Raw genomic sequence first — 26154 nt, forward strand, 5'->3', positions numbered from 1 at the left:
CATTATCATTTTATTTTTAATACTAATAGTGAGGAAAATACTGCTGCTCCACATCATGTAACTCCAGCATATACAGGAAGAATGAAATTATATATCAATATTAATTTTTATCATGGCTGCCTTAAATATTAGTTTCTATTTCTTTTTTGTTTTTCTTCTTTTTGTTTCTTTTTTAGAGTTATATATATTCGGCTAAATATTGTTTTGAACATATCTTTCTTAAGCTCAAACTAACCTCCATTTACAATCAAGTCAACTCAAGATTTATTTCTAATTTTAAAGATACAGCCAGTCATTGCTCTGCTGAGACAGAATTCACTGCCACCTGCGAGGCCTGCTGTTCATTTGATGCGAGATGACACACTGCATTTTAGTATGACAGAATCGAAGGAATTTCAGTTATTTTTCCTTTTAGTTCCATTATATTTTTATTTTCCAGCTGATAGCTTGTACGGGCTAGATGAATAAACACACACACTAGCCATACAAAACATTCCTTGTCTTCTTCTCGGGGATTTACCCACTCCTGTGGGATATACAATCCTCCACGTTACTGTCATCCAAACCCGGGTTAATTCCCACTCTTGTTCACACGCTGTGTGTGCAAAGCTCTTAATTGGGAAGCAATGAAACTATACACCAAGCAATGTGACACACACTGAGGGTGAGAAAAGACGCTCAGATGAAAGAGTGCCACCTACTGGATTTCGTTTTGATCACAAGGAGTGGGAGACGAGCAGATACGCGAGAATACAAGGCTGGAGTCTCCAGAGAATGACGCTTCGCGTCCAAACGCATTGCGTGACTTTATTTCAGACACGCGCGTTTCAAAATATATATACAAAATCTCAGTTAATGAATAACACTTTTGTTTTAGGGTTCAACATGCATCATCAAACTCAACAAAGGAGGTCTGGAAAAAAACACACAAATGAAAATGTACTTCGAGCACATACAAAATATAAGGCAACATTCTTACACACACCACATAAAGCTCAGAGGGAATATTGTGGTGTTGAATGTCGAATCTTGACTTAATATTAGTGTAGTGTAAACAATTTTGTTTGGAATAAATATCTCGGTTAACATGCTTTTATGTATATTTATTGGCCCCACTTCTTTATATTCAAATGCCAACCTTTATTTATTTATGTATAATACATATATTCACTATAATAAAAAGTAAATAAATGGATAATATAAAAAAGACACCCGACAAGTTTCCTACTGCAGACATTCGTGAATGTTGGGACACCCCGCCGTGAGGAATGTGATTTGACATTTGCGGTCTAATAAAACAAACAGATATCAGATGAAAAGCATGCGGAAAATGGGTGCTTTTTTTTTAAAGCACAAAAGACCCCATGCTGATCTACCCCCCCGTCATCTTCCTTTAAAAAGCCACCCCCCACCACCACTACCACCAACACCAATACGTCCCCTCCCCCCCGCCCCCTCTGGTCGAGGTGCATTGTGGGGAGGAAAGTCGTTGCCATTCGACCTCTGCGGGGCCTGCGCGGACGCAGCGAGAACCCTGAAATTCATTATGCGTTTAAAACCTTTATTTATTTCCGCATAACCTACATACTCTCACCGGGAGGGCCGAGCGGAGCGCAGAAACGACGACGGTCCATCTCTTTCGGAAAACACATCGGTTATAAACACAGCATTTTAATCGGAGGAGGGGGGATACTGTTGAGAAAGTGAAGATTCTAACATATATTAAGAAAAAAATGTCCGGTGAGAGAAACCGCAGGTCGCTGGCTTTCCGAGGAGGTGGATTAGCTGGGGTAACGGGTTCCAGCGGTATCGGTGGGGGGAACTGTAACAGCTGGGAGGCCCCGGCCTGTCAAGATCGACATTTTAACGGGAACAGGCCGGATCAAGAGGAGGACAGGGATCTGGGGGCGAAAGGACCATCGCAGAAGAGAGTGGAGGGCGCTGGATCTGTCAGCGATAGCACGGAACCCGAGGCGGAGGAAGAAGAGGACCCGGAAGGGGGCAGTCGGGCAGCTGGGGAGGGCGACGATCGTGTCGACTCGGTGGAAGCGGAGGACGGGTCCGGGGACGGGAAAAACTGGGTTGCGGGGAACGGTCACAACAACAGCGCTGACGGCCAGGAGACTGCCAGGGGAGGCGAGACGGGATCCAGGAAATCTGGGGTAGAGATGAGACCGCAGACGCTGCTTCAGAAACACTCGCTTTTCCACGCTTCGTGGTTGCAAGAATTTCCATGGCTCAAATTTTGCCAGGAGACTGGACTCATGTCGTGCTCCTGGTGTCACAACATTGCCACTAAAAACAGCGACGAGCTCGTCAAAGGCAGTCGCAACTACAAGCGGGCCTTGCTGCTGAGACATCACCTGTCTTCTGAGCACGGGAGAAACGATCCCACCAAACAGGTAACGTTAGCCCAACTCCACGACGCTTTCGTTTAGTTAACTACGTAACGTGAAATACCTGTCACACCGTCGGCATACCTTAATGTCATTACCTGTTTCCATTTTCTGTCACACGTAATATAAGTTACTTCAAATTGTAAAGCGCAGCCTGGGAGGAAAATGAGCTTTTACCTAAGCTTCACAATCCCTTCTCCCGGCTAAATAGTTAGCATCGGTGTGCGCTAACGACCACAGCTAATGTCTAGCCTAGCTTCACAGCCGCCCGCGGCTTTACTGTTTAGCCGGAGGTAGGTGACCAGTGGCCGCATTGGAAAGCCCCTGTACCGAAGCTAAGGGGTGACAGAGTGGAAAAACAAAATCACTTCAAAATATATTGTACTATGCAAGTTACTGTTGTGTGCCCACTCACCGGGCAAGTTAAAGACCTGCTCCAGTTTGACACCTGCTAGCTAATATCGCTCCGGAGGCTGTTTGTTGTCAAGTGACTAATTGCATGTCACAATTAACTGCTAATCACCGATAACTGCCGAAAATGAAGGGATACATATCGGACAGTGAAGGTGTTGTGGAGCACTTTCAGATGTTCACTGTACATCGCAGCTAGTCCTTTCACCAGCAGCAGTCTTGATCGCTAGCTTGCTAGAGGTCGCACAATGGCAAGGGCTCGACCCTGGCAGCCTTCGGGGAACCGCACCCCTTACCCAACCCCCCGCCTCTCATGCAGCTCTGCTGCCTCTCTGTCCCGGGTGACCTCTGGCGCATTTCTTGCTCCTCCACCTCCGCCTCCCTTTAGGGAGCTAAATTAGAGGCATTGTGCGAGAATGACCCCCCAAAATCCATAGATAGTGTCACTTGCAGTGCTGGACAAGGAGGGGAGAGTAAATCAGGTTGCCCTGAGCGTGACATCTTGCTTGCCCAGAGGCAGCGTTTGAAAAGGTTTGAAAGAGTGAAAATAGATGTCAGTAATAGGATGACACAGCATCACCTGAGCCTGTCATCCATATTTCTGGATTATTGGGCTCTGGCTATAACTTTGGGGCATATCTTATGATTAAAGGCTTATCCTGTTTGCAGACGACTGAAACCACGGGTCATACTTACAGGAAATGACTCCACTTTATTTAATAGGCACTTAAAGAGTGTGTAGTTAGCTAAAGCTCGATGTAGGTATAATTGGGTATCCGTATCAGTTTCTTGAATGCCTTTTTTAAAATTCAAAACACTCACGTCTTATTACATGTGAACTGCCTTTATTGATGTCCATGAGATGTTTTTATTGCTTCGTCATTTTTTTTATTGCAGTTTAAGCAACACTTCTACAATACTCTTTTAGTGACCTCATAAAAACAGGGAGGGCAGATTTGTCTGTACAGTTCGGTGTCAAAGGACATTTTTCCCATTAGTCCTACAGTAGGGGGGGGGGGGGGGAGCTCAGTTCCTTTTTAAATTGCCACATCCTACCTCATATTCAGAGAATGACTTGGGCTGTCACGAGAATTAAGAGCGGGGTGCTATTTGTCTGTGATTTGTGAGTGAAGAGGATTGTACTACTACATTTAGTTCCTTCCTTTGTACACGCAATCACTAATCAGAATGACTTAAAGTGATCCACTAACTTGTACACATCTCTAATTGGTAAGGAGAGCACTAGGAGTGGATTAGGGGCTTGGTGAGGCTTTTCCCTAGCAACAAGGACCCCAGACGCTGTCTTGAGAGGTTTTTCAGGCCATTTCCTCATAAATGGTTATAGCTGAGTAGATAAAGATTGAATTAAAGCTTAAAGCCTTCTTTCTTTTCTGAAGTATTTATCTTTTGTTTTTATGCTTCCTCAACTTGGACTGCCTTTTTAAAGTAAACAAAACAGCAAACACAGTACTGCTGAAATAATAGGCAGCAGTGTAAGCGAGACAGCATTGTGAAGCAGTACATTAAAGGGGAACTACGGTGTTATGAGGCAACGTCTTGTTCTATTCACCCATTCCTGATGTTAGTCAGGCCTCTGCTGCATTTGTTAAACCTAATTCAATTATCTGTAGCACACCAGGGCAGCTGTGTTAAATGTGGGTATCCTTGGAGAAGGGGCCGTTGTCCTTAATTCTCTAGATGCTGTCTTATGGTCAGATTGTTCCCCGTGCTCACTGGAGGGGGGAAAAAAGGGTAAACGGAGGCAAAAGGAGACGAGGTTTTCTGAGATTAGATATGAAGTCACATATGTACGACCATTTTAATTAAATTAAATTCTCAGAAAAGCTTTATATTTTTATGGTGAAAAATGGGCAGTCCATACACTTCTTTTAATGCGTATTTAAAGGAGGGCGGCTGAGGGTGTGTTAAACCCACTCTAGATGTTACAGAGTGATAGAGAAAGTTCCTTGTCATGGTTGTGTGCAGAGACTATGTGGCTGGTATTCCTCTTAACATGATGACACAGAGAGATGTGTAATTGTCATTTGTCACACCAAGTTTTTGACAGCCATTCTCTCTTACCCCTCATTTACTTCCTTGTTTTTGTTGTTTGTTTGTTTTTTTTGTTGTTGTTGAGTATAAATGACAAATTTAATCCCCATCTCGCCTGTTCACCAGAGACCAGCGATATGTGCCCGAACCAGCTCAGGATACGGCTGTAGTCAGGTCAGATGATGTATGTTGACCCATTTGATTTGATGGCCAAACAAACACTACTGTGTTGGTCTAAATGAGGGTGTAAGATAATATCACTACACTTAATCCTCCAAAAGGGAAATTAAGATATGTTTAGGCTTCTTTTTATATGTAATTTTCATCCTGTCATTTTAGTAGAGACAAACATAGGGCCGCATCATTAATCAAACTTTAATTTCAGTTATAATTTTGGCTTCTAACGATTATTGAAATAAGATAAAGAGCGGAGATAAAATGATTATTTGACAGTGTCTCTCTTGTTCTTGTGTTTCAACCCCACACACTTTCTTTTAGTTTTGTTGCTCCCTAAAAGCCCACTTTCCCTTCCTGCAGGCTGGGACACATTTAGTTTGGGTCGTATTTCTTTCTCTTTTCATTATTTGTTTAATTTCTGTTGAATTGCAATTAAAGCTGAAGGAAATGCTTTTTTCCCAAAGTCTCTGAGAAATGATGACATTAATATTGGCCTGAAAAATTCAGATTTTATTTCTTGTTGTAGTCGAGCAGCCCTAGACAAACACCATATTCATTGTGATTGAGTGTTCCCACAAGGGGTAAGGGGTCCAGCCTATTGCCAGCCTGGTGCCTAGCAGATAGACCGGGGTGGATACGGGGGAGGGGAGTGTTTATTGGGGGACGCAGGTCAGGGGAATGGGTGGGGAGGAGCCGGAGGGAGAATTCTTCTCGTTGAGTCTGTCAGTGACACCCCCGGCTCTTTAGCATTGTTGGGAGGCAGGGACTCGCTTAGTGCAGCCCTCCCACACCTTGGGCCAAATGCACACTGCAGTATTGTTCTAGCATCTGGGGACAGACGGGTTGGGTGAGGAAAGAGGGGGCTGAGAGAAGGATACACTAGATGGAGGGAGTTAGTGAAAGACTGGTGGAGATGGCCTCGGGGTTGGGCTGGTCATGGGACTGGATAGATGGAGGGTGGTGGGGTATAAGTGAGGGGACGGAGGCAAACATGTGTGCATAAAAGGTAAACAAAAACTGGCTCCAGTGGGTTATTATGTTTCAAGGGGACCTTGTTGTATGACATGATCTGTTGGAGGTGTGTCTGAGTGTTTGCCATGGATCTGCTGGCCTTGGGGGCGTTGTGGTTTGTTTGGGTTTGTGGTTGAGTTTGTTGAAGTATTCTTTTCTACAAGCAGTCAGAGCATCAAGGCTCGGGTTTATGACCATCTTGGTTTGTTTAATCCACCTGTAAATCAGCAGTTATTGGCTTTTCACTGTAAGATTTTGAAGCATTCATGTTTGACCTAGATCAAAGCACCCTCTTGGATGCTCTGCTCTCTTTCTGCCTTTTATTCTTCCACCCCTGGCATCTCTGGCTCAAATAAAAACCCAGCCACGTCATGACTGGGGGAGGCTGATATTGTCCCCACATTCTCTTTTGGCTCAAGCTGGTTTTGCCTCCAGCATCTGCTGTGCAGGGTTGATCTGCTGGTTCTCTTAAGCTCCCATCTCACACATGGCACATCTGGAGAAAGAATGATGCTGCTCATGAAGCCAGTATGGAGCAACTTAGCCCGGATAAAAGCTGAGAGGAGTCAGGGTGTTTGGGAGCGGGATGGTTAGTTGCTGCAAATGATAAGCAGTCTGCAAGTTTGTGGGTGTTGGTTTATTTGTGGTATTTGAGATGTATTTGTTTTTATTTATTTATTTTTTGAGTCTGTTGAGCCCTGAAGTTGTCATTAAGGTTATTTTATTTCATGCTGTTAGGTGGAAAATTGAAAACTCTGGGCAAAAACAAACAAGCATGAGTGTTGACAACCTAAGTTGAAAGCATATCCGACTCCCCTTGTTGCGATCGCTCTCCTGCCTGTCACCACAACGCTATATTAACCCCCCCCCCCCCCACCCCACCCATAGTACTCAACATGATAACCGTGCCCCTCCACAGGCTTTGATGTGTATATCATGGAATAATTTCTCTCCCTCTCTCCTCATCCTCTTAGCCTCACCCACATGCACCATGGCTCCTTTCTATGCTTGCAAGTGGGAGCTGCTGTGTAATAAGAGAGTGAGTGCCGAGCCTTTTCACAAAGGCCCACAGTGAGTGGACAATAAGCCTCGGGGAGAACACGAGCTATTGTGAAGGCTAAAATGGGGTGACCCAACTCCTTCTCTATCACGCTCGCTTTCTGTCCCCCTCTGCTCGACATTTTCTCCTCCGCCCTTTCTCTCACTGCTCTCTCAAGCTCTGCCTTTTATTCATTTTCTTGAAGTGTGTGTTATCAGCAAATTCTCAGCTTCTTTTCATATATTTCTGTCAGCTCTGTTTCTACGTTTTTGTTTTGTTTTTTCCCCCCCACCAGGATTGTGCAGTGCAGCTTTCTTGTCTCCTAATGTGCTCTATCTGTGCATCCTCCATTTATTTATGTGGTCTGCAAAGTCAACCCCTCCTATCTCTCCCTCATTCTGCCTTTCGTTTTATTCCATCCCATCTCTCTCCCTCCAGCTGTGGCAGAGGATGATAAGCCCCCCTATACTGTGACCAGGCTGCCCTGGACAAGAGCTGCAGTGTGGAGCGAGTAGGGGTGGTGGGTGGGGGCTGGGTGGGGACCTCAGAGAAATGGATTTAATCTGAATTACTCGAGCTGAAACCCCAGCTGTACGTGTAGGCAGCGTGTGTGTTTGTGTGTGGATGTGCACGCGCGCCGGCGAGATGGTGATGGGTGGGGGCAAAAATGCAGGGCTTGAGCAATGTGAATTATTCTGGATTAGGACATCTGCTCTGCAATTCTAAAATGAGCCAGAGATATATGCCCTGCTTGAGTACATCATGTGGAAAAACTGACATACATGTTCTGGGTTTATGATTTTGTGTGTATACATATAAAAAATATATATACTTTTGGGGGAGGGGGGCGCATTGTATTTTGTCTGTGAGTGTATATGCATTTACTTCACCCCAGACTGTGTGTTATGTGATGTTTGCATTAAGCATATGCATGCACATCTCTATACATGCCTCTTTCTCCTGCTCTGTGTTAGTCTGGCTCTTTGCCCTTCAACTCTTTCCAGGTGAGTGGGGTTTGATGCCTTTGTCTGTACCCCTCCCATGCTTGTTTTGGATACTTCTCAGGCCTCCTGGTCTATTTATGGCCTATTTCCTGTTCATCAAGTGACAGAATTTAGCTGTTTAGAAACTGAATATGTGCAAAACGTTGAATCCTGTGAATCTGTAGTAGAAACTAACTAAAGAATATAAATGGAAAGAAAACATGTTTTAATGAAGGGGGAGAAAAAAATAAAACAAACTCAAGACATTGAGACATTTCAAAAATGCTCCTAGCACAGTTATGGCTAGCTTCTTAATGGTACCTCAAACTGTGTTATCAGGACATACAAATGGATAGAGGTCTTAATCCAGAATTATTCTTATCCATGCGAGTGTATATAGGGGTCACTGAAAGTCCATTTGTTTCATTCTCTGTGTAGTGTTAATGTTATGTGTTTGTTTTCTTCCCTTTTTGAAACCACGGTCTGTATCTAAAAGACGAATGTAGCAGCAGTGATCTCACCCATCGGTTTGTAGATTCTGCATTTTGAAGGCTCTACTTTTCTTTTTTTCTTTTATAGCCATCGCCATCTTTTTTTCTGAGGCCGGGAGTGACCGTGTTTAGGTGAAAGGGTGGACTGATAAGTTATCAGCTAATGCTACAGTTAGCAAGCTGATTTCAAAGATTGTGTAGGTTCATTGCAGAGACACACATCCTACAACAGAAGGGTAGAATCTTGCTTACCAAAACTGAGACACACTTGTTAAGTAAGTCATGTTAATTCTTGAAATGACTGCATTGAGAATCTCCAAAAGGAGCAAAGACTGAGGCTACGTCCAGTTTTCTCTCCGCTTTGACCTCCTGTCCACACTAAGACGGCGCTTTCCTCAAGGGAAAACACTCTCAAAAACGCATACATTTCAAAACGCAGCTGTCCCGTCGCAGTGCGGACACACGAAAACGCAGACTTTCTAAAACGATGACGCATTTTAGTCATGTGACGCAGTCATGTGACCAAATAAACAAAGATAGCAGAGTGCGTTATACAGCGGTTGTTTTGATTGCTCCAGATAGCTTTTCTTCAAATTCTTTAATTCTCACTGGCTTTTGCGCATGACTGGAACGTAAGCGTTTTGGGCCGTTTCAAAGTGGACGCACAACTCTGTGAAAATGACAGAAAACGCTGGTGTGGACGCGGAGCCTTTTCAGATGAAAACACAGTTTTCAAATCTATCAGGGCTAGTGGGGACGTACCCTAAGGAGGGGGACTTCAGGAGGTGTATTGTTAACACCTGGGAGTCATGGCGACTATAACCATGGTTTTAAGCCTTATCAATATGAAATTATTCAAGTTATTAAAAAGAAAATTCATTCCATACATGTCAACATTTTAATACAGGCATTTAACGTGTGTCTCTCTCACTGAGCCAGTCTTAAGTGGCCATTCAAGGAACTGTATTCTCTATTTGCACTTTCATTCAGTCCTTGAGTTTTCCGCTTACTTGGAAGACAACATCTGGCAGGAGTTGAATCAGTCAGATATTTGACTTGATCTGTGCCTGATTGGTCACTAATGCTTACCTCAGAAACGTGTTAAGTTTTTGTAACGCTTGCTTTAGCTGAACAAACATGCCGTCGTGCTCAAATATGGCGTCATGTTCAGGTTTTTGCAGGCATTCTATTGGTACATAGAATAAGATGTGTTACTTTTGTTTGTGGTGGTTGAATACAGTCATTTCTCGTGTTTATTAATATGTGGTTGTATTTTATGTTTACATTTGCAGCGGTGGAATTTGGTTTAGAAAACACATTGACATTAGTGTGTTACCTAGCCTTAAAGTACTGGACCTTGCCTTCCGTCATTCCCACCTCCCCGTTAACAGCAGCCTGTCAAACCTGTTTCACCCCCAGGACAGGTGCAACAGTATCGTTGGGAACCCAGTGGGTGTATTTGTTTTTTGTAAAGACAGGACTTACAGGAAGGGAAAACATTTGTGTACGATTGCATTTATGCTTGCGCTTGCAAATTACTTGTGTGGGCACACACAGTTTTTTACAATACTTTTTTTTTTTTTCTTCTTCCTTCTTGCTTAAAAGGAGACACTGAGGCCCTCGGACAACACCAGCCCCTCCACTAACTGCACAGAGGAAGACTACCGCAACAAGCCCAACGAGAACTCCTACTGTTACCAGCTTCTACAAGAGCTGGACAAGCAACGCAAAAGTGGCATCCTCTGTGACGTCAACATTGTCGTCTCGGGCCAGGTGTTCCGCGCACACAAAAATATCCTGGTCGCAGGCAGCCGCTACTTCAAAACCCTCTACTGTCTGACCAAGAGCGAGACCCAGGACCAGACCACGGTCACACACCTAGATGTTGCTGCTGTGCAGGGCTTCTCGGTCATCCTCGACTTTCTCTACTCTGGGAATCTGCTGCTCACAAGCCAAAATGCCATTGAGGTGATGTCAGTTGCTAGTTACCTCCAGATGACAGAGGTTGTACATTCTTGTAGGGCTTTTATAAAGGATGCTCTGAACATCAGCATCAAGCAAGAAGCTCCCGATTCCGTGGTGGTGGACTACAACAAGAGGCAGATGGTGGCCAAAGAGGGACAAAGGGGGCTAGACCGTAAGCCAAGTAACTTCTGGGCGACAAGCATCCTGTCAAAGCTATCAATCAAGGCCAGCAGCAATCAAGGGAAGGAGGCAATGGAAGATGATGACGAAAATGGCCGCGTGAAAGAGGAGACGAGTGATATAGAGGTGACAGTGGTCGGGGGTGAGGGCTGTGCCCTGGTAACCCCCGGAGCCTCTGGTAGCTGGACCCACCACGACAACTCATCTGATTCAGCAGAGACCAATGAAATGCGGGCGACGAGTGGCCAGACGCGGGTCTTCGTCTGGAACGAGCCAGCCACAGGCGGCATGGCCGCATCACCCGCAGCAATAAAGCGAGAGGCACCGGATGCTGCAGCTGGAAGTGGACGGAGGAAAAAACAAGCTACAACACGGCGGTTTGTCTACAATTTCCCACCAGAGCCTGAAGAGGGATTTGATGAGGGGATGTTCATCCAGCCTTCAGCCTCCTACCCCAGAGAGGACTTCTCCTCGCTCTCCGAAAATGCTGGTAAGACACACATTTAACACGCCTTTTCAACTTTACAACAGTCTTGCTATGAGATGTGAGAATATGTGGATTGTCCTTTATAGCTAATGCTAAGTAGTAATTAGCATAAGAAATTTTGTTTCTTGTGTAAGTGTTTATATTCTTCCTTTACCCCTCCCCCCATCATGCCTGACAAACTCCTTCTGTCAGAAACTCCTACAACACACAGTGGAGCCTCAGACCGAGCTCTTATCCTCCGCTGTAAAGCATCTCTGCACTCTTGGTAGTCACATGACACATTAAAACCTTGTATTTAAAGTGAATAATGTAAACGAACCCTTTTTTTGTGCAAATGCAGAATAACGCACTGTGCTTTAGAAGTAATTCCAACCTTGAAAGGAGTCTGTAGCTGCACATTTGTCGGCCAAAAAGGTTTTAAAAAATATAGTGAGGATTACTGAGTAGAGCCCTGAAACATGAGTGGTTCAAAAGCAACATTCAGTTGGCTTTATCATCAAGTAACAAACTTTTCCTACTTGCTAACCCAATAAAAGCACAGATTGAACCCAAAGCAGTCCAATCTGTGCTTTTCAAGCATCTAACCTGCCATGAATGGTCAATAATTAAGCCAATCCTGGACTCGGTCTTCACCAAATACTCCAGACCGTTGAGCTCATAAAAGTTAAGAGATGAGAGATCTAGATATGTTAACGTTGCCAGGTCTGTCCTTCTAACGCTGAGGTTGTTTTTGTTTCTGTAAGAGACTTTCATGTATTCCATTTCTTGAAATCTTCTGTCCTTTCAGTCTTTTTCTCTTCTGTTCAACACTGGTTACATTTGTACTCTCAGTCTGTTCCTTCATCCACCCTATCCAGTCCGCATACGTTGTAGCACTCTTAGTAATCTCTTCTTAGATCCAGCCTTCTCCGTCTCTTGTTGCCATTAAGCATGGCTCTCCATCTAACCATAATGATATCACATATTAAGTGGAGTGGTATGGACAGGGGGAAGAGGATGTGAAGACTGTGTGTAGAAGAAGTAGAGAACTACATTTTATGTACGTGTGGTGTGAGAGAGACAGAAGCCCTCCCTGATGCGGGATAATGAAGAAAGCAGGGGAAGCATTTCTTCCCGCAGACCTCCCTAAATGCACTTGAATGCTCTTAGTGCCTCCAAGGCCTCTTTTAAAATGTACGTGTAGCGATGCTGGGTGTTGGCCTAGAGAGAGTTCACTTATAGCTGTTAGTTTTTAACATGTGCGCTCCATGTCTCTGTTCGGTATATACAGCTTTTTTCCAAATAAAGAGATGTTCATGGCTTTGTGTAAGATATCAATCACATGAAAAAGGTTTTAAGGCAGCTGTTTACCCCTAAATTATATTTTCTGTCCAACAGTACATTTACCTCAACTACCAGATTTTTAGTCGAGCAGTATGTGCTGCGTTTTCAATGTTAATAATGATCGGCTCATCAAAATATAACCACCTCCTCATCCAGACGCTTAAACCCTTTAACTACTACAGTCAAGAACCTTGAACGTCTGTAACTAATGGCCGACCTTTTGTGAAATATCTGCGAGTGGTGGTGTCTAGAGAATTTAAGGCTAAAATGTGCAGCACATTATGCTGCTGCTGTTTGATGTTGGAGAGGAGGGCGCTTCACCTCTTTTTAGGTCATAAGAAATGTAGCCCGCTTGTGCGCTAAACATGTGATACAACATTCATTTGAGGTTAAATTGTACCGTTTGTGGCATTTCTCTGGTTCCCATTGTCAGTGGAGTGTATTCTAAGCGGGGGTTTTTTGTTTTGTGTGTGTATTAGTGTTAGTTCCCATTTTGGAGTAGTGCTACAGAGTGCAGACTAAGTTAAGTTGCTGAGGGTTTTTTCTTCTTCTGAAGATTAGAGCTGAGGTTGAAACTACAAAAGTTTTGGCAAAGAATCCTGATCTCATCAGCTGTTTTGAACAAGTCTAAATATGTCATCTCAACGTCCACCTTTGTTGTGGTGTTTGTGTCACATACAAATGACGTCACAGGATGTTCAGCCGCACTGCTATAACGACCCCACGCAAGGTGGTACTTAATTGTGGTGAAAAACGAGTCGTACTGCCTCGAGTCCCGTCAAGCTGATCTGAGTAGGTACCAGTGTAGGGACTAATGCGTTATTAAGTAACGCGTTACAGTAACTACGTTATTATTGTGGTAACGAGCACGGTAACTAGTTATTATGCCAAAATCAGGAACGCGTTTATCGTTACTGGGATTTAGATAGGGTCGTTATTCGTTACTTCGTTTGGTGGCTATCGTGGCGCTTCCACAGATTCAGTAGCATTAGCAAGTGGTGGAGGCCAGCAGGTGGATGAGGGAAAGGGCGAGGCGGCTGGTGTCAGGTGAACTGAACTTCAGGTAAGAAGTTATGACCTGCAGTCTATCCGGGTCAGATATAAACCAAGTTTAGGTGGAGTTTATTTTCGTTATGCTGACTTTTTCGTACGGTGTACTAGCTAACATGACGGAGTTTCTATACAGCTGGGTGGGTGCTATGATGTTTCTGATGTTGAACTTTATTTTATTCATATGGTTAATTATTAGAGTTAGAGTTGCCAACCATCCTGTAAAAAAACGGAATCGTCTCGTATTCAGAGAAAATATTATGCGTTTCGTATTGAGGTGAAAAGGAATGCAGTTTGTCCGGTACTTCAGCTACAATGAAAAAGACACAAAGCGGTCTCTTCTCTCATTCATTCTCCCTCACTCTCCTGTTGCTACTTCAATCATGAAACTGATCAATGATCAGCTGATCGGCTTTTCTCTGTCGTTTGTTTATCGCTCACTTTGCGCCAGAAAGAGGAAATGTTGCGCTAAACAACAGCAGCACGTTTAAGCTTGATCAGCTGTTGTTAGAATTTATTTAATATTACTTTCTAGTATCAGCTGATGTTTGCTGGAACCACAGCCGTAAACACTGCTGATCATGATATCGGTTTGGATATGTGGTGAGAGGGAAACATGAAGATGAAACCAGGAGATGTCCTTACTGAATCATCAGAGCTGAACAGGTGATGGAGAAACAGGTTTACCTTTTAGGTGACATGGATGAGTTGAAGGGAAGTTATGAACTGTTTCTGAGAGACAAATAACACCAGGATCCTTTTTTTTTTTTTTTAAACGTAGCTGACAGCTGGTAACTGTGCAGGGGCGGGTCTAGCAAAGTTTTGCCAGGGAGCCAGGTAGGGCATTAACAGGGAAAGGGGGGCACAAAGAAATACTTTTCTTTCTTATTCTCATTTAAAATATCTAGCTCTTAAAAAAATAATTATCTGAATCTTACAACAAACGATTGATTGATGCATATATACCATCAAAACGGTGTACATCACTGTCACAACAGCATTTGTTTTCATTCAAAGGCTTTATGATTTTTCCTATAATGGCGGGCTCTAGTCAAAACGCCTGGACCGATTATTTTTATTTTTATTTTTATTTATTTTTTTGTCCCAGTCCAGCCCTGTATGCAGCTCATCTGCAGTCTGGTGTTACCTACATCTTCCTATTCGGAAGGCAGAATTTCTGAGTACAATCGAAAGCACCACAACTGCAGTTTTCGTGTTGGATGTACAAAGCACACATGACGCTGTGACGTAGGCTAGAATCATGGCGGCGGTCAAAGACGGTCCAGGCGTGGGATTTCTGTCGTGGAAATATGCACATTATTTTTTCCTTTCTATTGGTAGGTGGCGCAGTGCACTTGTGGCAAGTAAGCAAGCTAGAAGACTGGCAATCTGGCTGGGTATCCAGTTACGGAAGCAACACATTAACAAGAGAATTCTGAGTAAAACCAAAGTTACTTTCCCTAGTAACTAGTTACTTTGAAAGTAATGAGTAACTTGAAGTAACTGAGTTACTTTTGATAGAAGTAACTAGTAATGTAACTAAGTTACTCATTTAAAGTAACTTACCCAACACTGGTAGGTACTAATGGTAAAACGACTGTAGACTGACCTCTGGGAGCCATAAAGACAAGTGTGTTAGACATTATTTGACAGAAACCTCCATATCCCTGTTATTTCTGACTGTTTAATGGGCAAAAAAATACCTTGTACTACTGTGTAATTTTTAAAAGTGGTTAATAAATGGTACAAAGCTGGTGAGTTTTCCTCTGTCTCTGGGGAGGTGACGATGCTAAAAAAAAAACCTGAGTGTACTTCTCCACTCTGCAGAAGATAACTAACCTTTGTCCTCATTCTATATAAGTAGATTTGGCTTCCTCAAGTCTTTTTTTTTTTTTTTTTTTTTTTCCATTTTATTTTTTATAAATGTATTACTAAAAAAAAAAAAATTCATCAGATCTCTGGAGCCAGCATTTTGCAAACTGTGGTTCTCATGAGTCATTTTAGACACAGGCAGCAGCCACAATGGTAGATATTCTGCATTGGTTTAGATACACTGTTGTCTGATTGAAAGATCCGTACCATTACAATTTTTCACCTCGATTGTCCAGCGTCATTTATGGACAAAAAGTTTCTTGTCAGAGCGGTCGGTTGGTGACTGCATTTCCCACAGTCTAGCCTTGATTAGCCATGTACTGCATACAGTGCTCAATTGTTGTAATTCAGTCTTGATTTGTGTGTCACATGATCTTCTAAATCTACATATACTTGGATAGAAAATACTAGAATGATCCATTTCCGTCATTAGTACAAGTACACACCACAAAAACTCTTCTGCTGGCTTAAACTACACAGCTCTCTCGCACTAGCTGCCTTGCATATTTCTCTTTGAGTGAATAGTCATCGAGCAATACTAGCTGTCCCAGTTTCCCACAGTGATGTCACGCTCTTGGCTTTCATTTTGCTTCATTTTGATCTGTGTAGTCGCGCTCCAAGGATGGAAACATTTTAGCACAAATGGAGGCCTTTTTTTTTGTTACAGTTTTTGAAAGGGATAATAAAAACTGTAACTTTTTATCCATCTTCTTCTTGTTGTGCTTTAGATTATTCGTTGTTGCAAACAACTGTTAATTATTTCCCTGTTTTTCATACTTAGTCTGGCCTTTAAATTGGGCTGACTAGTGAAATATGTCAGTTTTTTAGCGTTCAAGGTAACGTCCCAAACTATTCAAATATTTAATTATGAGCTGTGAAAGCTCAGAAAAGCAGCAATTAATTCTTGGCAGTGATTCAGTTGTAAAGACGGCTGATGTTTGAAGGAAGGTTGGTGTTGAATAGGATAAGAGCAATTGAAAGTGAAGAGTGTTTCAAGGTTATGTTACTCTGCTGGTGCTGCCTGTTCTTCCTACACCAAGCCCACAGCCATTACTCATGGCCAGTAAATTCTTTGGCCAAACAAGACTGTTGGATTGTTTAAAGGGTGGGTGCTGCAAAGGCACAAAGAGCAGGTGAAATGTATTTGCATGCACACTGGTCTCTGTTGTAGCACACCCATACACACCCACACATAGAAACAACCCACCACTGCTCACCCTACCCCCAATCCCTGCGAGGTGCAAAGCCGCAAGGGGCAGTCCCTTCTCTCCCTAATCCACTCTAATGCACTGGGGCTGTCCTCACTATTCCAAATATTGACCCAGGGAGAATGGAGACACACTCTCTCTCTCACTCACACACACACACACACACACACACACACACACACACACACACACACACACACACACACACACACACACACACACACAAAAAGGGGTGTGTCTTTAATGGGCTCTAAGCGCTGATGCTTTACGAACCGGACGTGCACGTACACACACACACAGGTGCTCACACTAGTGCTTACAAAAGCTGAGTGTAAGATGAGCCGTGTGAGGGCTCGACTCTGTCATCCTCCAGTTAACCCCCTTCCTGCTGGAGCCTCCTTAACTTGTTGCACTGGTTGGTGGAAAACACACTGCTTTACATACAGTAGGGGCCTGTGTCTTTGTGTTTGCCTATGTTGTTCACTGAAACTTCCATTGTTTCATGTGGGGGTGGTTAGTTGTGTACACAAGACATTGTGAGGTGTGCGTCGCCCCCACTCCCCACCCCACCCTCCAGGCTCTCAACCACCTCTCATCTGTCTTTTTCCCTTCTCTTGTCCCTTCCCCCTTTCCCAGAGCTGGCCAATCAGATCCAGTATAGCATCATGCAAGACTTACAACAAGGGGAGTCCTGGGAGAATGGTAAGATGCCACACTCTAGACTACTGCTAAATTACCAGCTTAGGCAAATTTAGTGACTCTTGTGCAATGCCCATTATTTCAAATGAGTGTGGGAAGTCTATTTAACATGTTTTCTTTTAACAAGTGAGAAGACAAACAACCTGGTTCATTTAGGAACTCCTGTTCAACTGGTTTTAGAAGGTGCAGCTGACCTGTGATCTCTGTGAGGTGCTTTTCCACCAAAAGTTCCTGGAATTTCAAATCAGCTGATGTCCAGGCACTTTCCAAGGGGTAAAAGTTCCTCTACCGAATCGGGACTTGAGTTTCCACAGTATGTGGAAAGCCTGGGGCAAGTTTAAGCAAATTAGACTGACATATGGAAAACAAGACTGTCTCATGTAGCTTCTTTCTCTGTAAAAATGAGCAACAACGTTTGGTGTTTAATTTGGTCCTTTGGGTTAATATCTATAAAGCTGCTAAATTAAAGCTATAAACAAAGCTTCTTTTTTTTTTTTTTTTTTTTTAACAGTATATGTATAACAATGACACACAGAGCACAATTTATTTATTTTTTAAAAAAGGTAGTGTTCAACAAGGCGTGAGATGGGAAGACAAATTTAGACAAGGTTATGTGTTACTTTCAGTCTATTTATAAAGGATATGAAAATGGCCAGTGCTCCGACTCAACAGTACTGAACAGTCAACGGTACAACAAGCTGTAATTGATTTCAGTATATTCTTGAGAACCAGAATAGTCGACAGAACGGTTAACACATGCAAAATAACTTGACATCGTCACATACATGTAGGAGGGGAGAGTACTGCTTACAGTCATAAGTGACAGGGTGTGTAGTGTGTATATATAGTTCATACAGCGGGTGTGAAATGGTAGGTCAGTGGGTATACACTACTTTTTTGCATTTTCCTAAATGTTCCCTTTAAACTGGAAAAGATTGTCAAGCCATTTTGAAGCCGTCATTTCATCCCTTCAACTTCGTCTGACTAAACTGAGTTTAGATCTGAGTCCAGAATCCATATAGGAGCTGTGTGTTATTGACTTGAATCCACAGCACACTCTAAATTAGATTCTTTCCCATTACTCCCAAAGTTGAGACGGATCTTCTGTTTTGATTCTGCTTTGTTTGTTTGTTTGTTTTTAAATGTGACCTTTCACTTAAAAGAAAAAAAATCACTGCATTTAAAATGCATTTATTTAAATGTACACTTTTAGGGCAGTTTGTGAATTTACACAAAATCTGTGCAGCTTAAATTCACAGCGTGTTGCACTTCCCCGAGGTGCTTCTGTGCTGTGTTTAACACACGCAGGCCGAGTGAATACACAGGTGACCTGCTTCTCATCAACCATCGTCCCCTCCTCCCCTTAGCAACCTGCCTTGACGACTCCTCTGTTGTGCGCTCCTTGGCTCAAACAAAAGGATCAGCCCTATTACCCCACTCTCAGCGGAGACAGCCCGTTTGGAGCCTTTTCAAAATCAATACATCGTCTATTTATTTGCAAACCCAGCTGTCCTCGCTGCCTTGTAAACATACCCACAGGGTTAATGAAGAAAATGAGGGTGCAAGGACATCTGCATTATTATTGATTTACACACTGAAATAAAACTAATAAAGAAATAAATAAACATGCTGATACATAGACTTTGTCCTTGAGTGATAAAATAGCCAGGCTTTATTTATTTAGCTTGCTAATCGTGTGTTCTGTATCATTAGGCAGATCAGTGTCTATGGATTATTCAGATTGCCTTAATGCTCCTAACGAGCGTTATTAGCATGTAGCTATCCTTACCATACCGTTATTCAGTTTATTATTTAATAAAGAGACTCATTAATTTAGTAGCCCGCTAACACTTGCCTCCTCGTTTCAATTGCAGTGCTCTGGTAATTGTATAAACCCCACCACCCACTCCCCCGACTGAGCTACATGAGCCAAGCAGTAGATCCATAGATCCATGGTGCTGCTTTACATTCATGCCTAACATAGATCTTTGTATCATCGCCATAGCGTGACCTCTGTCGTAAAGTTAACCTGCAGACCAGTCAGCAGCTACAGAGAGGGATTGCGAATCTGCCACCGTTAGCAGTGTGCGTAGCTTTGCCTAAATTATGTCTGCATTACAGTTTGTGGTTTGTAATGCATTTTAACTCAGTGATTTGATAAACAGGATGTTGGTTGCTGGCACACCCCTCTGTCATCATTCGGTGGAAATGCAGCTTTTACGATAATTGTCTTGCTCCATCTCACCATTATTGGTTTAAAGCAACTTTCTTTTCCTTGAGCAAAATGTTGTCTCCTGCTGACCTTCCTGTGCATCTGCATGTTTTCTGTTTTTTCTCTCTACGCAGGCGAGTCCTCACACCTAGCCCTCAATAAGCTCAAGTGCCCCCACTGTAACTACATCGCCAAGCACCGTCGCACACTCAAGAGGCATCTGATCATCCACTCAGGTGTGCGCTCTTTCAGCTGCGACATCTGCGGCAAGCTGTTCACCCGCCGTGAGCACGTAAAGAGACATTCCCTGGTGAGTTTGCATATGCACTGGATCCTCTCGCGCTACCACGTGACGTGCGCCCTCCAATTTCTGGCAAACGCCACAGCGTTTTGGCCGCCCCCTCACATCAGTGCACCTCCACCTTGTGTTTTGTGTCTGGTAGCTTTTGCTCAAAGGGAGTGAGTGCAGAAGTAGAAAGTTTTGGCTGCATATCTTACTTTGTAATGGTGGGAGGACTGTAGGGTCAAACACAAAGTGATGCGAAACAAATGGAATTGTGGGATCGTCCCTCATTTCCTGCATCTAAAGATAAGGAGGCCAAGTTAATCATTGTCCTGGCATCGTCCCGTTAAAGATGGAGCATAATTACTTTACTCCTTAGTCAGTTGAGAAAGATTATCCCAGTTCCATGTAGTGAAAAAAGAAGGGGAAATGTTTCTGTGTTCCACTAGTGGTAAAAGCAGTTATTCTGGTGAGCCACTCCTAGTAGCTGGATAATAAATGCCCAAACCCCACACCCCGGTTTTATCAATCATTAACAACAAAAAAAAGAATTCAAGTTCAATACTGGTAAAATAAAGGCTAGTATGGCACGATCAGCAAACGTGTTGGTCTGTTTTTCCTTCATCAGGGTACTGTTTGAGAACCACTGGCTGAGACGAACACTTTGACATTGAAGGATGTACTTCTGTTTGCTTTCTTGCTTAAAGTCTGATGGGAATATTGATTCTGCTAACATCCAATTAATCACAGTAGATTTTGAGCTACTGCTTACCTCTGCTTAGCGTAGCATAGAAACTGGAAACATATAAATGTCTAACCTAGATTAGTCTGAAGCCTCCCATCAGCTCCGAGATTACCAGAATATTACTTTCCTTAACGTGGATGGTTCAGCTCCATATTTTATTCATAGCTTCCAATAGAAGAGCTTTGCATGACTCATAATTCAGAAATAATCAGTCTTTTTAACTTGGCCTGGGTGCAGATCCTCAGCTGTTTTAGCTTTTCTCCATTCAAAGTTCCCATTATCCTCATTGTTGTGTCGTCACGTCCAGCAAAAGTGATTGAACATTAGTGGCCGAAACTCAGTTTAGAGGCACCGGGCGTGCACGTCTCACCTGATTTTCACAACCTCAGTGTTTTTGATGTGGCCGGTGCTGACCAGACACAAGTTTACAATCGTGTCAGTTTTTACTACCATTTTAATGATCCTCAGTACGGAAGCTCAGAGTAGCAGGTTACACAGAGGGAGATGTTGCAGTAAAGTCTTTACTTCCAGTTTTGACACTTTTTTTTTTTCTCCTCTACCAGCGCTGATGTGGAGGATTTTGTAAACAGCGCAGAGCTGTAGTGGCATCACTGAACAACATGACCAATGTGGCAAGTGTAATGAGCCACTAAGGCACCAGTCCCAAAGGCCTAAAGATGGGTCAGTGCCCTCCTGGCCGAGAAAAATGTTTCCTCAACCAGTTGGCAAGTGGTTGCTTGAGATGTATGCCACTGCACCGAAAACCTCCTTGCGCTAGCTTTAGTCCAGCTAGCAGCAAGCTGGCAGATTCCTGCAGTTGCCTTGTCTCCATCAAAGACACTGAGTCATGAAAAGTGCAGGTCAATCCAGAAACGGAGACCATTCACCTTCAAAGTAAAAGTTTTGAAACTTTTGTGGTAAGCCACAACTTTTACTTTAAAGCTGAATGTTTCACTTGTGACCTCTGGGAAACCTTGGTTATCTCCTAGCAACAACGGTGATCTCAAGGAGAACTTTATATTAAACATGAGCAAAGTTACTTGTATTGTAACTAAAACTAAAGAAAAGTAGCATAAGTCCACATTAGATTTACCAGTGAACGCATCGTTTACACAACAACTAACTGGAATTACTCCATGTCATCGACCCTGTCTACCTTCTAGGTTCACAAGAAGGACAAAAAATACAAGTGCATGGTATGCAAGAAGATCTTCATGCTCGCAGCAAGCGTCGGTATCCGCCACGGCTCGCGGCGCTACGGCGTGTGTGCAGACTGCGCCGACTCGCACCAGGCCACTCAGGAGGGCCTGGAGGGCATCGAGTTTCCTCGGGACGAAGACTTTGACGGGGAGGAAGGGGAAGAAGTGGAGGGCGAGGAACCTGCTGAGAACGACCAATCAAATTGGGGCGAGGGCAACGCTGGTGCTGCCCCGGAAGAGGACTAAAAAAAATAAATACATTTTTAACAAGCTTGAGAAACAAAAATGAATAACAGTTGATGTTTAATATATATGTATACAGAAATCTAGCTGGTAAACAATCAACTCCAAAGTGCTATCAAACCTTGAGGTTACTTAATTGTGCGAGTATATGACAAAGAGTTTGATTTTTTTTTTTTTTTTTTTTTTTAAAAGAAAAGCTTTGCGGGAACTCCAAGATGTACAGATTTTATTATTGCTCAAATGTGTCCAACTCTGGGCCCAGCGCCCACAAGAGAACGATTTAATGACGAATAACGTGATGAATCAGGTCTTTGGTGATGTATTTTATTTCCTGTTTTGTTTTTTTGTTTTCGGGACGGGCGGGCGGGAGTCTGGTAGGGTGAAGTAGTTTTTGAGTTGAGTTAGGCCAATCATCTAAACAAAGAAATGTTAATTATTTAATTTATGAAGAGAGGTCTTTATGGTCTTATCAGATTCTATAATTTGTTTTGTTCTATTGTTTCTTTCCTTGTCTGCGAGCAGAGCCGTAGTAAGCCGTCGCTCTCTGCTCCGTCTGAGTGTGCGTTGTAGAAGTACACAGAAGAAGAGCATTACTGTCCACAGGAAGATTTTACCTTGCTCTGTAGATTTTTTTTTTTTTTTTTTTTCTTTTCTTAGATGCGCTAAATATTATTCTTTTCTGTGTTTTATGTTTGTTTGTTTTTTCCTTCCCTGCACAAAATCTTGGAACCAAAAAATCTGTTTTGCGACTCTAATGTATTACAGCCATATTTATGATTAATTTAAGAGGGCTGTGATATTGTGCCAAACAGACCGCACACCAAGATTAAGCAGGAAACAAAAACTACTGAATTTAAACAAAAAAAAGAGAAAAAAAAGATGAGAGTGAGAGAAAGACGATGTTAGGTTTGTTGTTAAGCGGGCAGGGTGGGGGAAGATGATTTAAAAAAAACATATAAAAAGAAAGTACAAGGGGAAATGTTATTGCTAGCTTTACACAAATCACGGCGTCACAGTAACACTTTATTATTATTATTATTATTATTATAATACAAAAGCATTTGAATTTCACTTAAAGCTTGAATTTTGCCAAATGACGAAACGTTTGGTGCTGTAATGCTTGTTGCAGAATACTGGACCTACAGGCTATATATGATGTTTATAATCATAAAGCTTAAACTGACTCAGTTATGCATATGTAATCAGCTTAAACTATAGAAACACTGTTGTGCTACAGCGACTATCAGGTATGCTTTGCCATTGTTTTTAAGCTTATTTTTAAAAAAAAAATTTATTTAATGCACACACGCGCACACACATCCACACATACACGTACAACGTTTTTGTAGAACTACCGGCAGTACTTGCAATTGACATTTTGAGGACCTAAGTGGACATCCATACCCGTTTGTTTATATTTGGTACTGAGGTATAAAGTAAATACAGTATATATCTATATATTTTGAATCACTTGAACGTTGGTTGTGAGGGTGGGGGGGTCGGGGAGGCGTGTAGAAATCATCGTGTGATGTTTTTAAGTGTAAAAGAACTCCATTTTTTTTTTCATATGATAGAGAAATGTCATCGTTTAATTTGATGTCTTTTTTTTTGTTAAGGTCTGCCAGGTAGAAAACACTTTGTTCCACAAAAAGTGAAGCTCTATGGCGCCTCATAGACATGCACTTACTTTTGCGTTCATTAAATAATTTTCTTTTTATGTTTCTGTGTTTTTGTTTTGGGTTTTTTTTTTTTTTTTTTTTTTCTCCCCAAAAGCGGGTCTGAATGGAACTGTTTTCTTCCAATGTGCGACTTTTTATTATTATTATTATTATTATTAGGTTTTTTTTGTTATTTAATATTATATATATATATATATATATTGACTCCAAAATGCAATCAAGACTGTTAATTTCTATTTGTCCAACCAAAATTGTTGTTTGTAATTATTGATGAAATATAATGTATGAGAAAAGCCAGGTGAATACTTGCTTAGTGTAGAAGAAGAAAAAAATCCTTGCTCGTGTCTGTTAATTGTTGAGATTTTTTTTTTTTTTTTTTTAAATGTTTTTAATGCTACAGAATCATTCACTTTACCCTAGAAACATATTTTAATTTTTCTCCTTTCCACAGATGTTTTTGCTTTCTCCCTTTTTTTTTTTGTTATTATTTCTTTAAGCACATACTTTCTAAAGAAACACGGATTGTTTGCGGGTTAAAACCTTGGAACAGCAGTATCTGTTCGTATGCAGTCGAATATACAGTATAGTACTGAAGTGCTGATGATACAGAAGATGTGTAACTTCCCTTCACACTCAGTGGAAGATGATATATTTTAGAGATATTCATACTCTTCGTGTCACTTTTACCTTCAAATCACTGTGGGAGGGGATATATTACGGCTCTATATATATATATATATATATATATATATGTTGAGAATATATGAGATAAATATATATATATATATGAAGAATATATTATTTAACTAGTGGATTTACTTAATGGAACATTAACAGTCGGCTACAAACCTGCTGTGGCGATTTATTTCCGTGAACTTTAACCTTCCGCTTTCTGTCGCGCGCTCTGTTCACGCCGTGTGCTTGTTCATGACACCATCCTGTTGTCTTGTTTGTTCTTTTGATACTATTTACCATCCTACTGATTTTACTGTAATGAATGAAACTCAAAACTATGATGTATCATTTTAGATTTTATGCTGTATTTGTTATATGGACATTAAAAAAAAAAAAAAAACACACACCAAAAAAACACGAGAAAAAAAAAGAAAAAAAAAAAACCAGAGCAAAAACACTACAGATGTAAAGCAGAGGTTTTTTTTTCCCCAGCTGTATTTTTTTACGCTGTTGCAAAAGGTTGTATTTTTCAATTTCTCTCGAACTTTAACAGTGATGCAAAACTCGGGCCGCCGCCTCAGTGCCCTCCGAACACAAAGCAGATTCAGGTTACTCTTTTTACGTTTTTATCAAGGGTTTTCAAAGATGGAACTACATTCTCCTTTTTTCTGTCTGAATTGTACTACTGTTCCTCTCTATACTACATTTTAAGAATAAAACTTTGATATTGCTTTAACCTCTTTGTGCGCTTCTCTTTCCTGCAGCGGCCCCCTACGGTTTTCTGATGATGGCCTCCCAAATCCTTTTTCTATTCGGAGAAATAAACCGAGCTCAGTCTATTCAAAACCCAGAGCGCTGAACAGCAAAGAGAAACATGCCCAACCAAATCACTTTCTGATTGCTTTACCTTAGTTTTTATGAATTGATGGACCGTCTTGCAGTGGGATACATTGGAGTTCTCAGACTTACACCCACGCTCAAATTTAAGCTTAATTTTCATGTTAATTACTACCTCTAAATTAATCATCTTGTACAGTTGTGACAATATTGTGTTTACAAAATCTGTACCAGAGCAAGCTGCACAGCCTCTATGGTAGATCCTGCTCTCCAGAACCGCACTGTGGCATAATCGTGCACACACAGACTGACTCACAAGATGAACGGTATCAGCTACACTAGCAAACGTGCACTCACTACTTCATTAGGTACAACAGTTGTGCTTTAGGTTTTCAACAAGGTACTGGAAACATTTTTTACTCCAAATTCTGACTCCAAATTTACTGAGCCATCCACATGTCTCAGTAAAAATCGGGACTCATCTGAGAAGGTTTTTAAAGTCTTCTGTTGTCAAACTGTAGCCTCAGTTTTCTGTTCTCACCTGACAGGAGTGGTACCCGTTGGTCTTCTGCAGCTGTAGCCCGTCTTCTTCAATGTTTCTCATGTTGTGCATTCAGAGATGATTTTCTGGTTGTGATAAGTGCTTATTTGGATTACTGTTGCCTTCCAACAAAGAAACATCTTCCTATCAACTCAAAGCAATCTGGCTTCAACAGGGCACTTTCACCCAGAGACATGCTGCTCGCTGGATATTTTCTCTTTTTCAGACTACTCTCTGTAAACTTCAGAGATGATTGTGTGGGAAAGTCCCCACAGATCAGCAGTTTCTAAAATACTCAGACCAGCCCATCTGGCATGGTGACCACGCCGGATTGATGCTCCATGCTCCAAGTTGCTGTCATTTGATTGGCTGATTAAATATCTGTGTTCATGAGGA

At 42.1% G+C, this 26154-nt stretch overlaps 1 protein-coding gene and 1 long non-coding RNA gene across 3 annotated transcripts; both read left to right on the forward strand.

Annotated features, from left to right (window-relative positions):
- Positions 1–1465: 1465 nt before the first annotated feature.
- On the forward strand, positions 1466–25116 carry zbtb10 (zinc finger and BTB domain containing 10). Of its 2 annotated transcripts, XM_040020857.1 has the most exons (5): positions 1468–2402; positions 10166–11195; positions 17282–17347; positions 19691–19866; positions 21748–25116. In XM_040020857.1, the coding sequence occupies exons 1-5, from the start codon at positions 1734–1736 to the stop codon at positions 22027–22029; spliced, it is 2223 nt and encodes a 740-aa protein (XP_039876791.1). In that variant the 5' UTR covers positions 1468–1733; the 3' UTR covers positions 22030–25116. The 2 variants fall into 2 exon arrangements, with proteins under 2 accessions (XP_039876792.1, XP_039876791.1); XM_040020858.1 differs by lacking the exon at positions 17282–17347 and having other exon boundaries at positions 1466–2402.
- Positions 11202–12763, forward strand: LOC120726872. The gene is made up of 2 exons (XR_005694391.1): positions 11202–11606; positions 11637–12763. It is a non-coding gene; the product is annotated as an uncharacterized LOC120726872 (long non-coding RNA).
- Positions 25117–26154: the final 1038 nt, after the last annotated feature.

The sequence above is a fragment of the Simochromis diagramma genome, unplaced genomic scaffold (assembly GCF_900408965.1).
Source record: "Simochromis diagramma unplaced genomic scaffold, fSimDia1.1 OVJJ01000753.1, whole genome shotgun sequence".
NCBI lineage: Eukaryota > Metazoa > Chordata > Actinopteri > Cichliformes > Cichlidae > Simochromis > Simochromis diagramma.

Excerpts from the sequence above, each read along its gene's own strand:
- zbtb10 (XM_040020857.1), top strand. The coding sequence starts at position 1,734 with ATGTCCGGTGAGAGAAACCGCAGGTCGCTGGCTTTCCGAGGAGGTGGA. Across the intron at positions 2,403-10,165 it reads GAAACGATCCCACCAAACAG|GAGACACTGAGGCCCTCGGA; the intron begins GTAACGTTAGCC and ends CTTGCTTAAAAG. Across the intron at positions 19,867-21,747 it reads ACGTAAAGAGACATTCCCTG|GTTCACAAGAAGGACAAAAA; the intron begins GTGAGTTTGCAT and ends TCTACCTTCTAG.